Source organism: Pezoporus wallicus, unplaced genomic scaffold (assembly GCF_028554395.1).
Source record: "Pezoporus wallicus isolate ANWC-B61680 ecotype Strahan unplaced genomic scaffold, APGP_CSIRO_Pwel_v1 contig_3365, whole genome shotgun sequence".
In the NCBI taxonomy this organism is placed as follows: domain Eukaryota; kingdom Metazoa; phylum Chordata; class Aves; order Psittaciformes; family Psittacidae; genus Pezoporus; species Pezoporus wallicus.
This window is the reverse complement of record NW_026640883.1, coordinates 6,250,704-6,273,192: the sequence shown is the minus strand read 5'-3', so window position 1 is coordinate 6,273,192 and position 22,489 is coordinate 6,250,704. Positions and strand designations below refer to the sequence as shown.

Sequence of the window (22,489 nt, the reverse complement as noted above, 5' to 3'; positions counted from 1 at the left end):
GCAGGCTAGAAGCTGGGGCTGGAAGGGCTTTCTTGCCTTACTGCAGAAGAACTGATCACTCAACTGTAGCTCAGCAGCCCTACACAACTCAATAGTCAGTAGAGGAGTTTTGTTGACTGATTGAGACAAAGTGATGGTTATGCCAGTATTAGGCTGTTTGCAGATGCCGTTGGCACTATGCTGAAGTTGTTGTAAAGTAGCTTTGCTTGGTTGATTCTGTTTCTAGCGATATGAATGTGGCTGTAAACAACTCCTTTAGGTGAAGTATATTTTCATGTCAAATATGCATGCTGGAAAAAAGGTATACAAGATAAAGGAATGTTTAGTTAATGCATTATTATGTATATTAAGTACTTCATGAAGCCTAAGGGTAATGGAGGCAACGAATTCACAGATGTGTATTGTAATTAAAATGAAATTTAATTAAATCTAGTGCATATATTTCCTCTGGATTGTTTCTGATTAAGTATATGGTCAGTCACTGGAGTTCGGTTTCTCTATGCATAAATATAACCCAGGATCCTAAGAGATGTTGAAATCCTGGCAATAGGAAATAAAGCTGTGTTTGCTATTGCTTTGCTCCTCTGTACTGCCTGCAATATTCTAACCAGCCACTTTGGGCTACTGTGAACACATTTCTCAGTGGAGTGCAATTACTTTCCTTATACTGACTGCCTGCTTTTAAGTTCTTAACTTTGGTCCTGATGTAGCAATAGGTGGATTTGCCCCATGAAGACAGAATTAATAGCTCCCATAAAGACCATAGTTGGTAGTTATAATTTCATCTGTTTGTGCAACTTGCTCAACACTGGATGTTGCAGGAAAATAAGAACTCAAAGCCAAGCTGACAGTGTGGTCACAAGTAACTACTAACTACTAAAGGAAGTCCAGTTGATGCTCAGCTGGCATGAGGACTCTTCTTTCTTCATGCCAGCAGAGCAGTTGCACAACTGGGGATTTAGTGTGAATCATTACTCACATCTTTGCTAGGAGGAAAAGTTATATTCCAAGCAGCTAACAACTGCAGTGCTATTAGCAGCAACTAATAATTATGACTATATTGAATGGTGGTAGAATTAACACTAGTAAGTTACAGAGTTCATTGCAGTATGTCTGTTAAGGGGTACACTACCATGACACTGGCAGTCACTGTTGGAATGCTGGGAAGTATTCTTGGATAAAAATCAGAAAGCGGCATGTATTAACAGTGCAAGTGTTCATAGCAGGAGGACAGCTGCAGTTTTGGCTTGCTCAACACAGCAATCAATGGAAGGATCAGAGGGTCTTCCACATCTTTTGTATGCATGTTGTCATCCAGATTTACACTCATGGCCTCACGCTCCATTTCCCACTTTCCCCCTGTCTTGTGTCTTGCAGCTCCTTCAGCCTGGGAACTGCCAGTGTGAGCTCTGCTTCCTGCTGCTCTGTCCTGTCTTGGGTTGAACAGAGAGAGCTTGAGAGATGTTTCTGTTGAGATGGTGTGACAGTAGTGTTAAAAACACATTTAGAAGGTCCTGGCTTTAAAGATACATTCAAACAAGGATTTATCAGTCTAGAATTTGTTCAATGTTTAAATTGGATGAGACATTCCTTCCTTTGGTAGTAACAGAGAAAATCATGGTAGATTCTGAAGTCCTTTGGAAGCAAAGGAGCTGCACTTTTATTTTAGTCTGAGCACAGATATTTGTAGTGACTTGCTGAACAGACAAGAGCCTGGGAAAAATGAGTGGATGGTTTGGGTCAGGATGTTATGAGAGTCAGGTTTTGGTCTTCATACTGTTTATGCTGTTCCAGCCCGTTGTGATATCACAGAAGCCTGCAGAGAAGGAAACAATGGAATTTGATGTTGTACCAAACATCAAACAGGGTTGAAGGTTCTGTGACCTCTGCAAGTAATTAAAATAAAGCTTCACTGGGAAATGGTAGGCTACTGCCACAGTTCCTCTTTTACAATGCATGACATTCCTTAGGGGGTTTACAAGATGAGTCCGAGTTATTCTTTGTGCTGCTCCTTAGTCCTGAAGGGAGTTAAGAAATCAGGTCATTCTCCTCAGTCACGGTAGGACTAAATAGTCGATTAGGTTTGTCCATCAAATGGGTCTATTATACCTGTTCATAAAAATTAAATACATACCTAAGGAAGGGGGAGGTTTTAGTCTTAAATGTACTCTTTCAACTATATAGGACGGTTTGTGGTATTTAGTGTTAGAAAAGTAAAGCTTTTTACATGTTTAATAGCTGTTTGTCAGGTGACTGCTGAGATATCTTTGAATGGAGAGTAAGTGCAGCTGTGCAAACGTAATGCAACAACTATGCACTTAATTGTGTCCTTTGGCCAGCAGAAAATGTCTGTTGGTAATTAGTTCTTCCTCTACCAGACCCACTGGCATGTGAGCTTTCCTAGCGGGATTCTTGTTATTGTTCTCTCTGGCTCTTGTTCACTGTTGTTCTGTAAGGAAGGGCAGAACTGGAGGCATGAGTAATAGGAAATCTTGGGCTCTTCATGTTCACTAAAGAGGAAAACATTTATTTAATCAGCCTAAAGCTCTACAAGCACTCAGAGAATAAAAGTTAGTCTTGTGGGAAGTGAGGACAGAGGGGAGGGACTCAAAAAACACAGTCCTTGGCTTTTAAAATACTATTACCATGGGGTTAAAGCTGTGTCTGCGCTCAGTGCAGGTACTTTTTATGCTGGGTTTCTGGGGCACGTTGTATCAGCTTGCGTGCAGCTGTGTTTGTAGCCCTGGGCTTGGAATCATTCTTACAATACCCACCATAGCCTTCCTTGACACCTAGGGGTGGCAGTTCAGTTTTGGCTTCAGGAGGTCTGTAGGGGCACCTTAGTGAAGTGAAGGCAAATGAGCATTGTGCCCATTGTGAAGAGGTTGCAGCATCAGTGGTGTGAGAAGGGCTTGTGCAGGAGCTCAGTGCATTGAGTTTAATTGGTGCTTCAAATACCTCCCAGCCTTTGAGTTTACCTTTTAAACTGCAAGAGGTCTCTAAGCCTGATGCATGCAGTGTGCAATGCAGTGACTTGTATTCTACAACCTTTCTCTTTCTGGACAATCACCCCACATCAAAGGGAGCCTTCAAAGCCCTCTGTGAACAGTGCACAAGGGGCTTTTAAAGTGGCATTGCAGACTGGTTTGATCAGCTAAGGAGGATTTGCATAGCCAAACTGAAGCCATTTAATTGAATAGTATGCTGTAGGAAGGCTGAATATTGATAGCTGCTGAGCCTGGAAAGATCATCTAAGAAAATTGGATGTCTCATTATAAACTATTATTGTAGGTCTTGGCATTGTTATAATACATAATAGAGCTTGGACTTTTAATTATGTTACTTGGGCAATGCCCTCTGCAAAATATACACATCCAGCTCCGCTATGTAGCGGACCATCCGTGAATGTTGGCTATTGAGCCTCCAACTGTCATTCCTAAGCCTTAGAGGAGAGGTGATGAGACGGTTTTATTCTCAGGATTGGTCATGAGAATACATTTCTGCACTGACTGCAGTTGTTCTGTGCCACAGGGGCATACAGCTCACTCGGGTTTCCACAGCAGTTCACCAGAGCAATGTGGTCTAATGCAGCAAGGGATGCAGTGAGGGATGAGGGCAGATTGTGAAGGGAGGGGAGGGACAGCCATGAGAGGTGAGGTGAGAGCAGGGGTGGCCATGAGGGATGAGGGGAGATTGTGAAGTGAGGTCAGGGGCAGCCATGAGGGGTGGCCATGAGGGGTAAGGGCGGCAGCTATATAGTGTGGGCCACCATAAGGGGGCAGATGAGCGGTGGCTGTGACTGGAGACCATGAGGGGGGATCAGTTTGCCCTTAGTGACATGGTTTAGTGGTCAACCACGAATCGGTGACATTGCAGAGCCATGGAAAGCTATTCAATTTTAACACCCATGTATTTACATTTATAATGACACTTATAATGCATCTTTGGCTGCTGTTCCATCATTCTGCAACTCTAAGGCTCTGGAATTATTTCCTAAATGATTGTATACTACTACATCTTTTAACTAAATTTTTCTGTCTGCTATGGTCAAATGGGATTTAATCTGAGAACCTATTTTACATTTGTCAGTGTGGGTAGAAGGTAAATAGGAAAGCCAGAAGAGATTGTTTATGGTTATAAATTGATAATTGATCTTTGCTTCTCCTGCCAACACACATGCCAGTTGATTTAGCAGAGAATTTATAGGCAGTGACAGTAACACATAGGGTTTACTATTTCATTTGGCAAGAAATTGCTGCCAATTCATTCAAGTCCATTTAATAATTTGTATGCAAAGTAAGAGAAGTAATGTTCAATATTGGTTTGGGTTTAGCACTTTTAGCTGAACCAACCCAGAGTATTGTGATGAATTCTCTCTTTGTTTCTCATATAAAGACGTATATACTTGCTTCTAGCAAGTAACAGATGAGTGCTTGAATCCAGGTGCCCTTTTCTAAAGGATCCTCAAGAAAAGCTTTCAGATGAGGAGGAAAATAGGTGGAATGTTTATCTGACAACTCAAGGACTCATTAATACTAGCATTGGATGGAATACAGACCCTTTTAAGACAAAGTATGGATCAAGCTAGTAGAAGTGACTGACTGAAGTTATTGTGAATTAACTGCAAAACAAGGAACAGAAAACTCAGTAGCCTGCAGTAGGACTGCCAGAGTAACTATGGAAAATCCAAAGGATTTGCCCCTTTTGCTTGTGGCAATGAAATACAGCTTTTAATGAAAACAGAGCTGTGAAATGGCTTTCTTGTTCCTAAGCAAAAAACAAACACAAAAGCCTCCAAAAAACCCAAACCAAATCCACCACACCTCAAAGGCTAGACTGGAAGAACAGAAGCTAAAACTGTACAGGTGTGAATGGGTGATTTTCTTTGTCCACATGCCGTGGTCCTCTCACAATATAGAAATCTCTGCTGGAACCTAACTATCCTTCCTAAAGCTGCATGCTTGTGTACAAAGGTTTCAGTCCTTTGTGTCTGGGAACTTGGTAAGCATCTCATGGGACACAAACCCATCTCAGATGGGATATCTCAAGTTAGTTAATTGTAATATAACAAGCCCCATACTCTCTCCAGTTCTGACTGTCTAGCTACTTAACTACCCTACTGAACACCTTTTGGGAAGCTATGAATTTTATTTCAGGAACATCAGTGTCCTTACTGAAAATCTGAGCTCTGTTAAGCAGTGCCGCGGTTCTGCTGCAGATACATTCTTCAGTTGGGTGAGACAGGCAGAGCCCAGAAAATATTCCTGTTTTATTATTTCCAATCTATTTTTCAAGTACTGTCTTCCTGTTTGGAGATTTTTTCTGGCAGTGATTCAGCCTTCTTGGAATAGTTTGTATCTCATTAACTGGGAGTGGTTCCCAGCACATCAGGTTTGCCATCATCTTTAAATCAAATCTGTCCGGTATCACTTGTGACAAGCAGCTTGGTGGGCCCCACTCTGCTGAAGAACTTCATGCTTAGTTTCAGGATATATGTATCAGTACAGCATATCTTACATTCTCATCGCTATTGTCACATCATGGGGGCCATGTTGTATCAGAACAGGTGAACTAGAAGAAAAATGACAGTGGTCTGTCACAAATAATGAGTGCAATGCATTTGTCCCTCATTTCCCTCTTTTATTTAGGCAGGTGACAAGCATTATCATCCAAGCTGTGCACGATGCAGCAGGTGCAACCAGATGTTCACAGAAGGAGAAGAAATGTATCTGCAAGGTAAGGAGATCTCCATTCCAAAACAATAAAAGTAGACTTGATACCTTTTCTGTCAGAGACCTCAGGAGTTCATGAGCCCTCCTCGGGTAATATGGGCAAGGAGGTCTATAGCTTTAATAGTGTTCTCATATGCTTTCACTTGAAACCCCTTTGCACTAGTAGGTGGCCATAACATGGCTTTGCAGTGACCCTACACCCTAGCTGAGGCAGGCTGTGTTTTCAAAAGCTGTGTAACAAAAATGCAATTTATTAGGCTGCCTCCGAGTTTGGCATTTCATGGGTAGCTTAGCACACAGACTGGCATGAGAGATACCAAAGTGAGAGGGTTTCCCCTGAATTCTGCTGCTCACTTTCTGAGCTCTTTTGGACCTCACTCCACACTGTGCTGTTTGCACAGTCTATCAGAGAGTGGGAGTTCATGTTGACTGGGCAGGCTGAGGTGTAAATTTCTGCAGATCCAAAGATGACAGAAGGCATTGCTTCTACTTAAACTAGGCTGGATTTTATAGAATCATAGAATAGTTTGGGTTGGGAGGGACCTTCGAAGGTCATCAAGTCCAGCCCCTGCAATGAGCTATGAACTAGACCAGATTGCCCAGAACCACATCCAGCCTGCCTTTGAGTATCCCCAGGGATGGTGCATCGACCACCTCTCTGGGCAACCTGTGCCAGTAGCTTACCACCCCCATGGTAAAAAGTTTTTTCCTCACATCCAGCTTGAATCTCCCTCTTTTACTTTGTCTTGGCCAAGGTCAAAGAGGAGAGATGCCTGGCTCCTTGATCTGCCACAGTTCTCTTGGCTGTATCTCCCTTCCTGTGGATGTGAATTAATGTTCTTCATGCTCACTCTGTCTCAGAGGAGGAGCAGCCTGAGTTGCATTGCTTTATTGTTCACAAGCTGTTTTCTGACTAAGTCGTGTTATTGCTGAGTGTGCTCCAGACTGTCCTGCCAAAGCTTTCCTTACTGAATTCAGCATGCTTGTGAGTGTAAGGGACCTAAAAGCCTTTCCTGTGCAAAGCTCTCAGCTGATACGTATGTCCTGACTCCATCCACATAGTTTACCCTAGGGTGCAGAATAACAGCATTCCAAGCATTGCCAAGCGAGCAAACAATACATATGCTAAGAATGGGAAAAGCCACAATTTGCTGAACTATATCTGGTAGGAAAAGGAGGGGTGATGCAGCTTGAGAACGTGCACTGTTCCAAGCATTTAGAAATACAGTGTCATGCTTGGATGAATAAAACCTACAAGTTTTAGGTGGCTCAGGGTTCAAAATCACAACAAATTTAACCTCTTAAGCCTGCTTTATCTGATTTTTAAATTTCACATATTTCACACTTAACCTTTTGTGAAAGGAAATTCACAACCATTAGCTAAGTCTCACCATGGAAATGGCATCCAGGCTGTCTTTCATTTCTTGTACACTTCCAATAGCTGCAACATTCTCCTGGGGTGTCCCTAAAATTATGCCGGTTTGTTCTAAATACTGCCCCAAAAATGCAATGACAGCTTTTTCTTTGATGGTGAGGATAGTTTAATAGAAAAAACAACCTGAGGTCCAGAGCAGAGATCATTTTTCTCAGGGTCACACTGGAAGCTCACAGCTGAATTTGAGAGTTGAACCTAAACCTTCTCAGTTCATCAGCCCTTGTAACATGAACTGCCTTCCTCCTGAGTGCGTGGATCTGTCTGACCTCCTAAGCAAATGCACAGGGCATGCTTCTCGCCTGTTCTCACAGGCTCTGTGGGGTCCTGGCTCTGGGGCTGGTGTTTGTTTACAGAGAAGGCTGTTGGTACACTTCTCCCTGTTGTCTGAGCATCTCCCCCTGCCAAACGCACAGCTTCTTCTTCCTCTTGCTTGGATTCAAAGCCAAACATCTCAGACCCTTGATCCAGAGTCACAGCATTCTCCTTAGTCTCCTGATGATGATCATACTGTGTGCTGCTGGGAAGTGAAATCATTCCTGCTGGTCTTTACTCCTGTACCAAGCCATGTAAGGGCTCCTTAGAACAGAATTTCCAGGGGCCTTGACCCATTCCTCTCCTGGGCTTGGAGGGTGGGGTTCCCTCTGGCTGCACTTGAGCTAATAGTCACCAACAGGAGACCTGGACTTTGCTCTGTTTGGTTTCCTCATGGACAGAGTGAAGAGGTGATTTTCTCCCCTGCAGACAGACAAGGCTATATCTTGGCTTTGTGGTGTCTGGAATGAGGTTTTAATTTCACTGCAGAAAGTGAGCTGCTCTGTTTCAGCTTGGCTAATACCTGCCAGCAGCTTCCCAGCAGTGACCACAGTTCATACGCCACTCCAAAGTAGAACTGAAATGGGATGGAAGTGCTCCTTGCCCCGACACTGTTCAGACCTTGAGGACAGCCAGATATTTCCAATTTTACAGCATAAAGAAGAATCCCATGTTTTGGGATGCAAACAGTAGAGACCTTGCCTTGTATAGTAGGATGTGTTGCTGGAATATGCTACGTGGAAATGCCAGGGCAACACATACCACTGACGCTGGAGTACAATGATGTGTGTGCCCGTGGTGAGTATGGTCCACTGTGATGTATGGAGATGCTCTTTTACATGGTGGTGCTTCACCGCTGGCCTCTCTAACTTAGTGCAGTGTGTGAGATACAGCCCTGACTCTCCTGCACGGTGAATTTTCTGATTTTGCCTTTCCTGTTGCATTTTGCATAATTGCAGGGAAAAGGTGATCTGAGTAATAATTTACAGTAACTGAATATGAGACCTGTTGCTCAAGGAAGTCATAGGACTTTCCCACTATTAATGGACCAATAAACAGAGCTTCTTCTCCGCGTATGGTCCAGTATGTAAGGGGAGAACAGATCAGGTAGCCGTGGCCCAGTTCTTTTGCTCTTACCCTCCATCCTGCACAGAAGATCCCTGTGTCTTTCAGTTCCTCTAGCTGGTGCTTGCTGCTTGAGGCTGTTTGAGTTTTAGTTAAGAATGTGTGCACAGTGCTTTGACAGCCTCAGGAAGAGGCTGCTGTGGATGGGCTGAGGATTTGAATATATTTTGTTTCACTAGTATTTCTCATGAGCTAGAATTCAATTTGAATGACTGCGTAGTTCATGCAGATTCACCAGCTGATGCAATGAAGGGATTCTCTTCCATAGCTGATTCATCATGGCTGTATGCTATCTGCTCTGTCCTGAATAAAGATGGGTGTTTTCCTTCCCTCAGGTTCCACTGTCTGGCATCCCGACTGTAAGCAATCCACTAAGACTGAAGAGAAGCTACGGGTAAGCTGAATTCATAGCAAAGACACACTGCACACTCAATAACTGAATGTTGTTTTTAAAAGAGGGACTTTTTCTGTGGGTTTTACTTTTTTCACATAGCTGTCACCACTGGCAAACTAAATAGTGGAGGCACTTCAGAGGTGTTGCTCTGATTGTTAGCCTCAGCAACTCCACATACGTGTCTCAGCACACTGCCTTAAAGATAGTGACCTTTAGTGACATACAGACATGGCAAAATCTCTAAGACATTTCATTTTCTATCTATCTATGATATGTTTAGTATTTTTGCACATCTCTATAATTGCTCTATAGTTCATCCCCTGTTCTGCGCGGTTATTTACAGCATTTAGACAGTATGGACTCTTCTTGCTTTTTCATGCAAGTAAACCTCACCCTAAAGTGATCCTAATTTGAATGCCAAGAAGATCTGCAGTTACCCATGGAGTCACCTTAGCATATCCAGACAAACTTTCTGTATCAAATGCTTGATAGCAACGGTGCTGCACTGATAAATGCTGGAGCCTGGCTTTTACATGCACCAGGCAGTTCTAAGCCCATACTCTCTAAATCAATTTACTCGTTTTGATGTCTCGATTGGTACTTTGAACTTTGCTAATTTTCCCGTAGGGTAGAGATTGCATATGAATAAAATGTCTTTCAGACAAGGAAGCTAAGAGGTACTGTCATGTACCTTAGGATATCCTGTCGGTTGTGTTCTATGTGTGATTCATTGACAGGAAGCCACGTCCTTCAGCATTTACCCAGGTGCACTGGTCTGTAAAACATCTCCTGCAGAGAATTCGTTATGATCATGACAACATGCAGATAAATTCTTGTTGAGCAGAGTTCTTGTTAGTGGGGGCTGTCCTGATAATGCACAGGTATAATTTGACCTAGATGGGCATGTGATCTAACATGGCCAAATGTTGCTGTAGGTGCCATCCAGCATTTGCACGTGGTTCTATCCTGACTTTCCATAAGAAAGTGGAAAATTATGCCAGCCTAGATTTTCTTCCTCCTTTAACAATTTGAATGTAAGACAGTGTTTTGGCCCTACTGAAGTATCAGAATGCTAGTCCTCTGTGGTGAATGGTTAGGGTACAATACCTCCTTTTCACTTAGACCCAAGAGTCTTACCAAAGCAATCCTGACTACATTGTGGCTCTTCTGAACCTTCTCCAGCTGATCTTATGAGTCAGTTGGCTTGTTCCAATCCCCCGTGGAAATGGCCAAAGTCCTGTTCAAATATTTTCCTTTTTTCCATCACACATCCAAGCATGTCAGTCTTCTTCCCCCTCAGCTAATCTGAATAGAAGTGAATGATGTAAATGAATTCATCCACCTGCAAGACTCTGCCTGGGTTCTTGCATAAGAATGAAGTGAAGCAAAGAATGCATATTAAGGGAACATATGAGACATGTTATTGCACAGCTAGCCAAGGTCACCTTGTTCCTGGGTGAGAGCTTCTATGCAGAGGTTTATTATGCCTTTTAAAGCATTGACGAATGCACTATAATAAAACTATCTGAAGAGCTCGAGAATTTTTTAGCTTCAACTGCACATCATGGTCTCTGTCTGCCCTGGTGCAAAGCCAAACACCTCATTTTAAAATCGATTTAAGTTCATTTTGATGACTGACACATTTCTTACTGCCATTCAAGATGAAGGCAGTAGCAAAGAGGTGGGTACAGAAATGAAGCTGGGGTAACTATGTGCTATGTGAACATGTCACCTCTGAATTATGAACTGTACTTTGACTTTCAGTTTCTTGTGACGTACATTTACACCTGATGTGAGAACTGGAATCTGGTTTGTGAGTTTATCAATACATGATGTAGCCACTTTCAGGGTCAGGCCTAGGTTTTCTGGTGGTTCTGCAAAGAGCCAGGGATGTGGCCTGTTTGCTCTGCTGCGTTTCCTTTCCCTATAGACCAAAACAGAACAAAAAGCTCTTTTATCACTGAGGTAACTTCAGAAGTTGTCAGCAATTTCTGTTTTCCCTCAGTAACTGAGTTGTGATAGAAACTAATCAGCATTCTACGTGGTCAAGATATGAAACAATGGTTGCTTTAGGTCTTCCCCCCACTGGAGATTTGGGGAAGATTACAAAGCCAAAACAAGCAGAAAATACAGCAAACATATGTATGTTACAAACATATCTATCATGCTTAGGAGCTGTTTTATAACTGTCTGGCTGCTGTGATTCTGCAGTGATCAGTAACATTAGGTATTACAACACGCAGGTTATTATCTAGCAAGTAGATATTAGTAACTTGATTGAAAAAAAAGAGCTTAACCACTGAACTGGGGAAACTGCTTTCCTTTTCACTCATTTTTTTCCCTTTTGTGTTTCATGACAGCATTCCTCATCTGAGTTCTTTTATCCAAAGAGTCTGGTTCTGCGCAGGCCACGCTCTGCAGAGGTTGGCTGTTGTGTTTTCATAGTATTGATAACAGTCTTCTTTACTGGGAAGATTCTTCATTGCTGTCATTCGCTGTGCTTGCTCCTACTTCTGCCACACAGCTTTCTGTTATCACTTTGCCGCCATGGGCACTGACGCTGTGTTTTGCATCATGTGGTGCAGTGTTGTATGTTAATTCTCACTTTTTATTTGGTTCAATGAAATGCTTCAATTTCTAATTTTTTTTTAGACTCAAATGAGCTCTTTGGGGGCTGTAACAGTGTTACAGAAAGTTCTTCTAAAACAAGTAACTACAGTGCAAATATGAAGCAAATGAAAATGGTGAAAAGCATTTGACTTTAAAACAATGGTTAAAAAGAAATAGTTTTTCATGAACAATGGTTCATGCTTTTTAGAAAAGAAGAAAATGCATCAGTTAAATCAGTTTCTTTTTTATAAGTATTGAACAGCTACACTTGAATAGTTAAGGAAATACTTACAAAATTCCAGGCTTGGACATGCTCTGTGTGCTGCCCAAGAGCATTTGCCTCTCTCTAATGTGGGGTACATCCACCTCTGAGCTGGGAGGTCCTCCCTGTCCCTGGACTACTTTTCCACTTTCAGACATCCTTGAGTTTGCTTTTCACCTACAAATACCACCCACTTTCATTTCTTCTTATTTATTGTGTCTGCTGTGGGGGACATGTGGCTGTAGTGCATGCATGCACACCTGAGGTAGCTTTCACCTGATAAAGTAAGAATGTGCTGGTATGGTCTTAGTAGAGGCTAGCAGTAAGCAGACAGGCTGACAGAGTCCATGCCACTGGATTTCCATTGTGTCTGCTTGTGCTGCCTTCATGTATCTAATTGCAAAAGAGACAGTCATCTCATCAGCCAGGGCAGGATGTTTGTGTTACATGCAGTCTGCAGGATAGTGTTGTGTGGTTGAATCCAATGCTGTGATTTAGTGGGTGTTAATGCAAGTCCTGTACTCTTTGTTCTGCGCTGTACTTTATTCACTTAAGTTAGGATGTTGAAATGCATTAACCCTTCTTGAACAATGGTCTCTCTGTTAGCTACGTAACTATGTTTAAAATACAGCTGTAAAGACGTGTTGTGAGGGCTACTAAGGAGAGGAATGTCTCTGCAGTCCTAGGCTTTATGGAATCAAATGTTGGAGTCTGGTAAGAGCAAACTGTGGGACAGTTTCACTCATCTCTTGGGTCGGTGTAGTGCTTCTTGCATTCAGCTTAGCATGTAAGAGTCTGAGTTTCCAGTGGTGAAATCCAGGAGCCTTAGGATTAAAAAAATGCAGATTCTAGCCAGTGTAATAGAAAAAATATGCAAGGCAAAAGAGGAGCAGACCATGCCAAAATAAAGGTATGCTCTCTTTCTTGTTCTGTAGACTGTGTAGGATACAAATAGCTTAGGGTCAGATGAATATCCTCCTGTGTAAATTTGGCCAGTATTAAATTCTGGTTAGATTTACATGCTGATTATGTGAAGTGTAATTCAAGGCAGCTTTTGGCTTCAAGTGTTCTCCTGCAGAGTAGACACAAAGATACTATCGCTATTGGTACAAAGGTAGGCCAAAGGCTTGAATCTATGTGAAAACTGAAGGTTGAAAATTACTGAGTGAAAGCCTGTGACTTCTCTGAGAAGTCTGCTGTTGAATTCAGTATGTTCTGGACTTCCCACTTTATTTACTTCTGCTTTCCACTTAACTTACTCTTGATAAAAGCTTTGCATGAGTAGTCTTGTTAAAGTTTGCTAGCAATGTGCCTTAAATGATTGTGTGTTGAAAATCCATTCTCCTCTCTGGCCTTTGTGTCTAGAAAGGAAAGAAAAATTGGTTGTAACATATTAATACGTGTGTCTGTGTGAGTTTGAACTAAACCTGTTCACTAGTTTTGCCTTGATGCATACATAGTGTAATTTTTTGTTAGACGGAGAAATAATGAATTCATTCATTTGAAGGAAGCACCTCTAAGGAGAAGGGTACAGTTAAATTAACAGACAGGCCCAGTTAATGCTGTAACACTGAGGTGCTTTATTTGTTATATACATGGCCACTGAACATTATTGAAATCCATAGGAAGTTTGTGTTTAATGAATTGTGGTTCCAAGTCCTGAATAACTGTAAAATCTTGCAGTGGATGAAGCAGGTGGTCAGAGTAGCAAGTGGTGTACTGAGAAAGCCAAACACCCTGCTATTGCAAAGTTGTGTCTGCCTAGTAGAATTGCATCCTAATCTTCTATTAATTAGTTCAGTTATAAACATGCTTCACTTAAAGTAGCTTTGGAGATATAGAGAATTTGCTTAAGCTATAGTGTTAAATGTTATCAAGTGAAAACATATTCATTCTTCTGCAGCTATTACCACCGCCTTGCATAATGAATTCTATCAAAAAACTAAGGCAGGTACTGTAAATTATGCTGACAATGCCTTTGTTGAACAGTAGTGCATCCGTTTGGCCAGATGTTCTAGGGATCGGTATTGATCTGGTTGCCTGCACTTGCAAGTTCTTATAGAGCATGATTCTGAACATCTGGACTTGAGAACACCAGAGCCATCACATTGTAGCCGCACCCGAGTGATGTGACTGGCTCTTGCGTGAGCAACTTCTTGCAAGAAGTTATTTATATAGATGGTGTGCCATGCATGATAACGTGACAGACTGAGGTAAAGGAGGATGAACACCTTCAGCTTTGCAACCTAATATTAAAAGAACACATTAATCCATATGGGGCATATGCATGGGTGATATGATAACTGAGCACTGAAATTCACAGTGAAGCTAACAGGATGAGCGTGAAGGTGTTACCTCTGCCAGTCTGCAAATGAAGTTGGTAAGGAACTTCTGCATTCAAGATAAATGCGTGGAATGAAGAACAAAAACAAAAATAAGAGCTCTAGGATAAAGTGGGAGATACTGAGAAGTCTTGCAGATCCTTTAGATGCTTTGGGATCTAGCTCTTTGGCTTCTTTAATGATGTGCATGAATTTCTATTGACTGAATTTCTATTGATTGTTTTCATATACTACATAGACTCCATTCATCTGGTACAGGCATCCCATATTTATGTATTTACTACTGTTAAAGCCATTTGGGTGGAAGAGGAAAGAAAAAAACAACGGCTCTTCCACTGTCAGAAAATGTGGAAAAATGTCATCTACCACAAGAAAAGGAAGAAAGATTAGTTCTTCATAGAAATTAGCTTTAACTTTCCGTGCACAAAGCTGGCATTATGAAAAGCTCTAATTTAATCCTTCAAGAACAAGACCAGTCACATAAAGAGTGTTGCAGATCTGTTTGTAGAAGTAAGGCAGCTTAACTTGTTTTGTTGCTGGGAGTGTAGAACAAGTGTCACAGAACTGCTGTGGTGGAAGGAAATAACTCTAAATTAAGACACATTAAAGGGTGTTTCCTCTCATTTCTTTACCTTTTTTCTTCCAATAATGTGTGCAAGAAATGCTCATATGACATCTCCACTGAAAGTTAAGGGTTATATCAAGGATAGCTGTTATTCCTGTTTTACAAGTGCTCTGATCAGCTCTCCCCTAAGGTGGAATTTACACCCCATTGCAATTACCTCAATGAAGAACTTGACCTCCAGTGTGTCTCCTTCCACCTGTTTAAGGTACGAAGTCACAGTGGTGATACACAGGGTCAGGATTCTTCACTGCTAATGGAGGTGTAACGTATAATCTAATAAAAGCCATACCCTGTCACAGATAGTCAGGTGCTATTCTAGGTCCCTTAGGAGAAGAGACAACCATAGCAGCTAAAAGTGTGCCAGAGGAGCAGCTTATATCAAGGAATCTTTAGCGTATGTTTGTTAAGGCAAGCAGCACAAATGTTTTTAAGTGCAATGCAATTGTCTTTAGGGGAAAGTGCAAAGCTGTGAAGGATTCCAGACCATATGGGAAGCAGCAGAATAGGAAAGAGCCATCTGCAATGGAAACAGCCTGTGTAATTCAAAACAAGAAACAGGGCAAAGTGAGGCAGGAAGGGGGAGAGTAGATGTAGAAGTCTTCTTTTTCATGCGCTGTTCTCAGGGGTATCTCATAAACTTAAGCAAGGTACAGGACTGGGAATGAAGAGGAGACACAGTTTTAGATCTGCTTGGTGTAAGCTCCTCAGGAGAGGAATGGTGAGGGCTTAAGGGCTGGTATGATGGTGTCCTGCCCAGGCAGTGTGGAGCTTTGCAGTAGATGGAAGGTAAAATTGATGTATGCAGGAAGAATTACAGAAAATAGAAAACTGGATTTAGAGGATGTCTTATCTGGCTCATGGCTGTGTTATGGGATGGCAGTGGAGCAGAAGCACAGTGCACAAATGAAGAGCAAGGTGCTACAACTTGATAGTCCATCTGCAACTCCTGTGCTCCAGGGTCAGGAGCACTTAAGGTTGTTAGCGGGGTGTGGCTGGAACTATCTTCTGAAGGTGTCTAACTTCATTTATAATTCACTGAAGTGAGAAATACGAGTGAGTTTTCCTTTGCTGAAAAGGCTTTTAGCAGTGACACTGAGAGCTGAGGCTGAGGAGAGGGATGGAGAGCTGAGGATTTCTTGTTTGCTGAAGTGGTTATAAAAGATGCAGAATGAAGAGCAGCCAAGAGGCCCTGCCAGGTGGGAAGAAGCTGTTACTGCCTCTAACACTTGTTTTCCTGCAACAGGGAGAACTGAGCAGAAAAATCTCTTAAAGTATGTCTGGCAAAAGCCAAAGGTAACAAGAGACACCCCTAACAGTACCTCAAATCCTCAATACTGTTCTCTATGTTGTAATGTAAACAACCATTATCCATAGCAACTGCAGCAACATGTTATGTGTGTCTCCATTTAGACAGTGGTGAAATGGCAGAGTGGAAGGGGGAATAAAGTGTTTCTCAACAACAGCCAGATTTTCCAGCTTAATCCTTGTAACATTTCCATGAAACAAGTGGTTGTTATTGGGTTTTTTGCTTTGATTGCATCATGGGAGGAGCTTAAGGGCAGCTGAGAAGTTTCTGTTCCCTTTTGGAATGTAGGAATATGCAACTACAGAGAGAAAAGCAAAGAAACACATAAAGGTCCAGCTGAGAAAAGTGTTCTCAGACATTCTCTGGAGAGGATCTGTGGCTATGTCAGTCCACGGCCACATCTGCTCTGTTTGATCTGAATCTTCACGTTTTCTGGTGGAACATGTTCAAAGCCTTTTATTCCTCTGACCCTTCCTCACTGGGGTGATTTCATTTCCACAAGTGAAATGAGAGAAAGCCGCCTGTATGATCCTCAACCAGTTTTCAGCAGGTTTTTTTTTGTATGGATGGTTTCAATAGCATTCCTGGCTATGAAATAAAAGATAGAAAGTCTCTGGGGTCTGAGTGATCCTTTCAAGGAATGTATGCTGAGAGGTAAGAAAGGTCCAGTAGCCTTGTTGCGTTCACTCCAGATATTTCCTAGGCAAAGCCAGTGAGGCAGGCAAGCCTTGTTCTCTTCATTGCGTGCCTGAAGGTCCCTTAGTTCAATGTCGCAAGCTGAGGTAAGGACTCTTTACCAAGATTTAATTTTCAGTGACTTTGAAGTATCCCACTTCACCAGTGTCATCAGTCATCTGCTGATGCATTGCTTTGCGATGGCATTTGGTTCTTTTGAAGTCAACTAGGGATCAAAAATTGTTCATGCTTTCTTGGTTACAGGTTTGGTATCGTTGACTGTTGTTGTGTGCCAAGTTCAGGAGCAATTGCCACAACAGCCTGGGTGACTTTTAATTGACTAGATGTTTTTCAGATTCATCAAGTTTTCAGGATCCCTACATCTCAGTGCTGAGTTATTTTGTCTTTTCTCCCAAAAAATTCCTCAGGGAATTTTAGTCCTGATGATGTGTCTGAAAAATCTACTAATGTGTAACAACTTCCACTCTGTAAGGGTGTGACTGTTCTCATGAATTTCAGCTTGCAGGACATTGTCGTTAAACGTAAGCAATCATGACATTTCAATCAACAGCTTAGCTTTCATGCTGCATCTAGATTGTGCTGCAGATTTAGGGAACAGCTCCAAGCCCAGGATTTCTGGTCCTTCTCCTTAGGACTGAATTTAGTTCTGTATTCATAATGGAAATCCAGTGATGGAACATCTGGAAAGTGATAGCGTGTGTGCTGTGCTCCTTTCAACAGTTTGCCTGCTGCACTGCTGATATCTCTAGCTGTGAACTAACATTTTGGTTAAATGGCTAGCAGGATTATCCTGGATCATACTTTGTATGGCTCCTTGCAGTGTCTCTGGCAGGTGCTGTTTGATTTTGTTCATTATTGCTGTCAGTCTTTTACATTAGATGATTTAGAAAGCCTCTTTCCCCTCTCACAGCACTCCTTTCCCTACCAATATAAAAAGCCCACTTGCCTCACAAGATTGTGAAATTTGCTTGCATTTGTCTTGACGTTTTTTTCCTAAATTCAGTTACTTTCAAGATGTATGCAGATTTCTTCATATAAAACCAAAATTCCCAATGTTAATGGCTTCAGGTTGCTCTGAAAAGTTGCTTTTTGTTTTTCAGCCGACAAGAACATCATCAGAAAGCATTTATTCCAGACCAGGTTCCAGTATACCTGGCTCTCCAGGCCACACTATCTATGTAAGTATTCCTTCTGATGAATAAGCTGCTGATCCTTTATTTGCATATGAAATACTCTGTGCTGCCATAAGTCACTTTTATACTGATGCTAATGTCTTTTTTCTAGTGGTTAAATAGAAATATGCAATAAATCTCTTGAAGTCACTTGGTGACGTGAAGAAGGACAGAAGGCAGACAGGTCATTTGCCTTTTTAGGGGCCATGTAAGGAGATCTGTGTTCCTCAACATGCACATCTTGAGAGAGCTGCTGTCTGCAGCTGCAGGATGTGGGGAGGAGGGTCACTACAATAAAGGAAGCCTGGCTGATACAACACCTTCCTTTTCAGAAGTCAGATGTTTTGGCTGTGGAAGGAAAAGGGGTTTTTATTCAAGAAAAAGAATTATATTAAATATCCTTTTACTAAACTAATGGCGCTGAAAGTACAAAGCCATTGATAGGCTATTTTGTTTGTGGTTACCTGGGATGCAGGGTTTAATATGATTCTTGAGGTAATCAATCCTCCTCTTTCATTATTTTAGAGGCTTTCTTTAGCTTCTTGGTTTCATTATTGGTACCTTTTGAGTCCACAAGACCTTAGGTATTTAAAATGGAAATACATTAGCAGAAGGTTAGCCCAAAATTTTCATTTTCCCAGCCTTTCAGTGTAGTGAATGTCAGTACACTTTTTTCTTGGCAGAGAAGTTCACAGGCCATAGTAATCCTGTTCTAAGGAAGAAGAATATCCACTCAAATGGACTTAGGCAGGACAACTCAGCCCCATCTTAAACTTGCTGTATTTCTGTGCATATAACCCACACTTCCAAAACCTCACATCTAAGAGTCCTCTTCCTTGGAAGTCCACATAACTTTTGTCCTTATATAAAACATGCTCTCAGATAACCTGCACAAAACCCAAGGCAGAAGTGATTAAGGATTAGATCGGTTTAAGGTATTTTGTTGTATCTGGTGAGTAAAACCTGAACAGATTTGAAGCGATTTTTAGAAAGTGACTTTCCTATTTCAAAACTTACTTCTCAATCAAAAAATGGTTTGTATTGTTTGTAATTTATGGCATTGCTTAAGAACAGCCAGAACCAGTGGTTGTTAGGATTGCTTGGGGAAGCAGATGATCTTCAATCTGAAAACACTAGGTGCTAGTAGTACTCAGGAAGAAGGGAATTGAATGTGAGTGGAAACAGAGCAGACTCATTTCCTTGTGTAGCCTCCTATGAATAAATAATGTATTTAGCAGAAGACTTGAAACCCAACTTAAATATTCTCTTTCAGTTTTAATCATCAAATATATGTTTGTAGATTGGTAAAAATGTATAATGTTGTTTTTTTTTTTTAAGTCTGCTTTGAAGTCAGGAAGATTTTAGTTATCTATACTATTTGTAAAGCCTCTTTCTAGCGCCTTCTAATGAGTGCAGCTGTCTTTGGAACTGATTTTGTACTTCCATGTTTTAACTATTCAAGAGCTGCTTGCAGTTGCGGTGGCAAAAATAGTCAATGTTTGTACTATGTGGTATGCAGTTAGGAAGCAACATATACCTTAGTCAGAAGCTTGGGTATAGGTTGAGTGATGAGTACAATATAATAATTTGACTTGGGAGATTGGATACCCAGTTTGATTTCCTTGTAATACATTGTATTTCCTTTTGTATTCACAGTTCTAAGTTGAATTTCTGTCTGTGGTCTTGTGCATGGAATCCTTTCATAATGTCTGTAATCTGTAAACTGAGTTGATGTTATCACACATTTTACATATGGAAAAACAAGAGCAGAAAGGTGAAAATACTTGCCTGAGGCCACAAAATGAATCATTTTCAGAGCTGAAGTTTTCAGCTTGCTACTGGGGATAAGAAACTTTTGTCTTACATTTTTATAAGCCATGCTCTTTCCTAAACTGAGAAATCACTGTGTGCTTTTGCAGAGGAGGCCTGCTGGGGAAGAACAAGAAGCAATCCCTTCACATCTAGAGTGCCAAAAAGGATTTTCCATAGCAACAGTGTGACAACAAATACACAGAAATCATAAATTGTGTAGAACAGAAATTACCAGTGCATTTGTGTAAGTTAATTTGTCTTCTGTCTTTGACCTTCAGGCAAAAGTAGACAATGAAATCCTTGATTACAAGGATTTAGCAGCCATTCCCAAAGTCAAGGCCATTTATGACATTGAACGTCCAGACCTAATTACATATGAGCCATTCTACTCTTCCGCCTACGAGGACAGACAGGAGAGACAGAGTCTTGGAGAGGTAATGAACCAACACGCAACTCATTCTGCTGTATGCTTTATTCAAAGCCTGCTTTGCTTCTATCCTCTTTTGAAACAGTTTCTAATTGACACTCCTAGATACTGTTGCTGCTGCTGTTCAAGTGCTTTTTGTCTGTTTGATCTGGGTTTAATGGGAACCATCATGATGATGCCTCATGTGCAAAACCGCACAATTAAGCATACAATGAAACACCTACCTTAACACCAACCACTGGCAGAGGAATGGCAGGGAGGAGGCTTGCAGACTGGCTGTGTGTGTGTAGCTCACATGGGTAGCTGAGTCTTTGGGTACATCAAAATCCAGTGCACGAAGCAAAAGCCAACCTGGTGTCATGCTGCGGAGCACCAATATTCGCAGCAGATTATGAGGAATACCATGATGTTCTGTGGCAGTAAAAGGATTAAGAGCAGCAGGATGCTTTCTCACATATTGAAGGGAAATGTGTTTCCAGAGCACTTTGCCAGACTGGATAAAATCTGAACTAGGTCAGGATGAAGTGCTTCTCCAACTGGGAAAGCCAGGTTAGTTACGGAAATAGTTGCCTCACATTTTAAAGTGCTGACATTTAGGAAGGATTCTTGTATCCTGCAGTGGTAAAAAAAACATACCTAAATCTGTATTTAAATATGTCTTTCAGGTTGTAGGGTCCCCCAGTTTTCTCAGGTGAACTTTGTAGCTGCAGTGACTTATTTACGTGGTTCCATTGCAGATTGTGAAGCAGGTTTTGTCATGTAATACCACCTGACTGTAAATCACAATGCTTGAATTTAAATCTAAATGGACATAGAAGTAGATTTACTTCCTTGCAATCTCAGCATTTTTACTGACTGTAACTGCAGCTGAAGATGAGCTGAGGAAAAAGGAAGTACAGTAAATCATTGAGGCACCAGTGGTCTAAATTTGCCCAGATCAGTGACTGATAATCTGCTTTCTTAGCAGAGTGTTCTGCCCACCTTCACATCACAGCTGCCTCAGGTTCTCTTTGTCCTTTAATGTTTTATAGGCTTAGGCTTTTAAAGTTTAACATGAGTTGGAAATTCAGGAGATGGCTCAGCTCAGGAATAAAATAAGAGATTAACAAGTCAGGAATATTACAGCATTTCACCCCTCAGCTTTGTGTTGTTGGTGAATCTGCCTGGCATCTGCATCAAAACCACTCAGAGATGCTTTGGTGACCTGTGACCAGTTCCAATAGGCTTGGCCCATTCCACAAAACCCTCTACACACACAAGTCTCTTGTTAGTCACAGAGGAAGAACTAATCTCTCCCAGAGAAGGTGAGCTATTTGCTAATCCTTAAGAGGAAGCTCCACACTCCTCACTGACAAAGCAGTATGTGGAAGCTGATGGAGAAGCATGGTGGAAGCTCTCTGCTGTTATGCCTGTTCTGGGGATAAGCAAAAGCCTTTGGAGTTTTCTTATCCAGTATTGCCACCTGCATTAAATCTGGTTAGTTCCTAGTGAGTACAGAAATCTGTTGTGGAAACAGAAGGGTGCTCTCCTTTTCAGAAGATGTGGGTTTTCCACCTAACGCTACTGCTGACTTCTGTCACCTTGGGCAAGTTACCTCACCTCTTTGTGCCTGTTTCTCCTCCCTTCCCTTAATGAGAACACAAGCCCAGTAGGGTGGACTGATCTCTTACTTTGTGTTTGTCTTGTGATAATAGAGTAACAACAATCTTGGAACATCATACATCAGTCACCATCATCTTTAAAAAGCAAAGTGACGTGTTTAGTCATGGCAGGGATTTCAAGACTGAGTGATTTAACCTGCAGTCTCTTTGTAACATGTGTGTAGTTGGTGGTGTTGAATAAAAGGGGACCTTGACATTAAGCTTGTACACTAGAAATGCCCTTCATCATGATTTAAAAACAGAAAAAATTGCCAAACTTGGCTAAGGAAGATATCTGGGTGTACAAGGGAGATGTGTCACCAAAATTAATGGAGACGAACCTTAATTACAGGGAATGGGCTACAAGAAAATTACATGTCTTAGACATAGAAAGTGAGAAAACACAGCATGAGACTTTCTTCACTGCAATGGAAGGTAAATGCTCTGAAGGGTTTCTCACTCCTAATCTCTCTTGCTCAATTTAATCCCTATCTTGTTTTTCTGGAAGTCTGTAATGAAAAACGTTTTCTCATAGCACCATCTAGTGAGACCAGGCATTTTGTAACAGACCTGCCAGCAGTTAGCAAGGAAGAGAAAGG

General features: G+C 41.5%; 1 protein-coding gene across 7 annotated transcripts in view; it reads left to right on the top strand.

Moving 5' to 3' along the window:
- Nucleotides 1–22,489, top strand: part of ABLIM1 (actin binding LIM protein 1) — a 186,545-nt gene that overhangs the window by 133,717 nt on the left and 30,339 nt on the right. For 6 of the 7 annotated variants that reach the window (XM_057420946.1, XM_057420941.1, XM_057420940.1 and 3 more), the window contains exons 7-11: nt 5,649–5,736; nt 8,940–8,998; nt 11,359–11,421; nt 17,940–18,017; nt 20,102–20,257. In XM_057420946.1, the coding sequence (XP_057276929.1) occupies nt 5,649–5,736; nt 8,940–8,998; nt 11,359–11,421; nt 17,940–18,017; nt 20,102–20,257 (444 nt within the window). The remainder of the gene's footprint in view (nt 1–5,648; nt 5,737–8,939; nt 8,999–11,358; nt 11,422–17,939; nt 18,018–20,101; nt 20,258–22,489) is intronic. The other variant, XM_057420942.1, reaches the window with a different exon arrangement.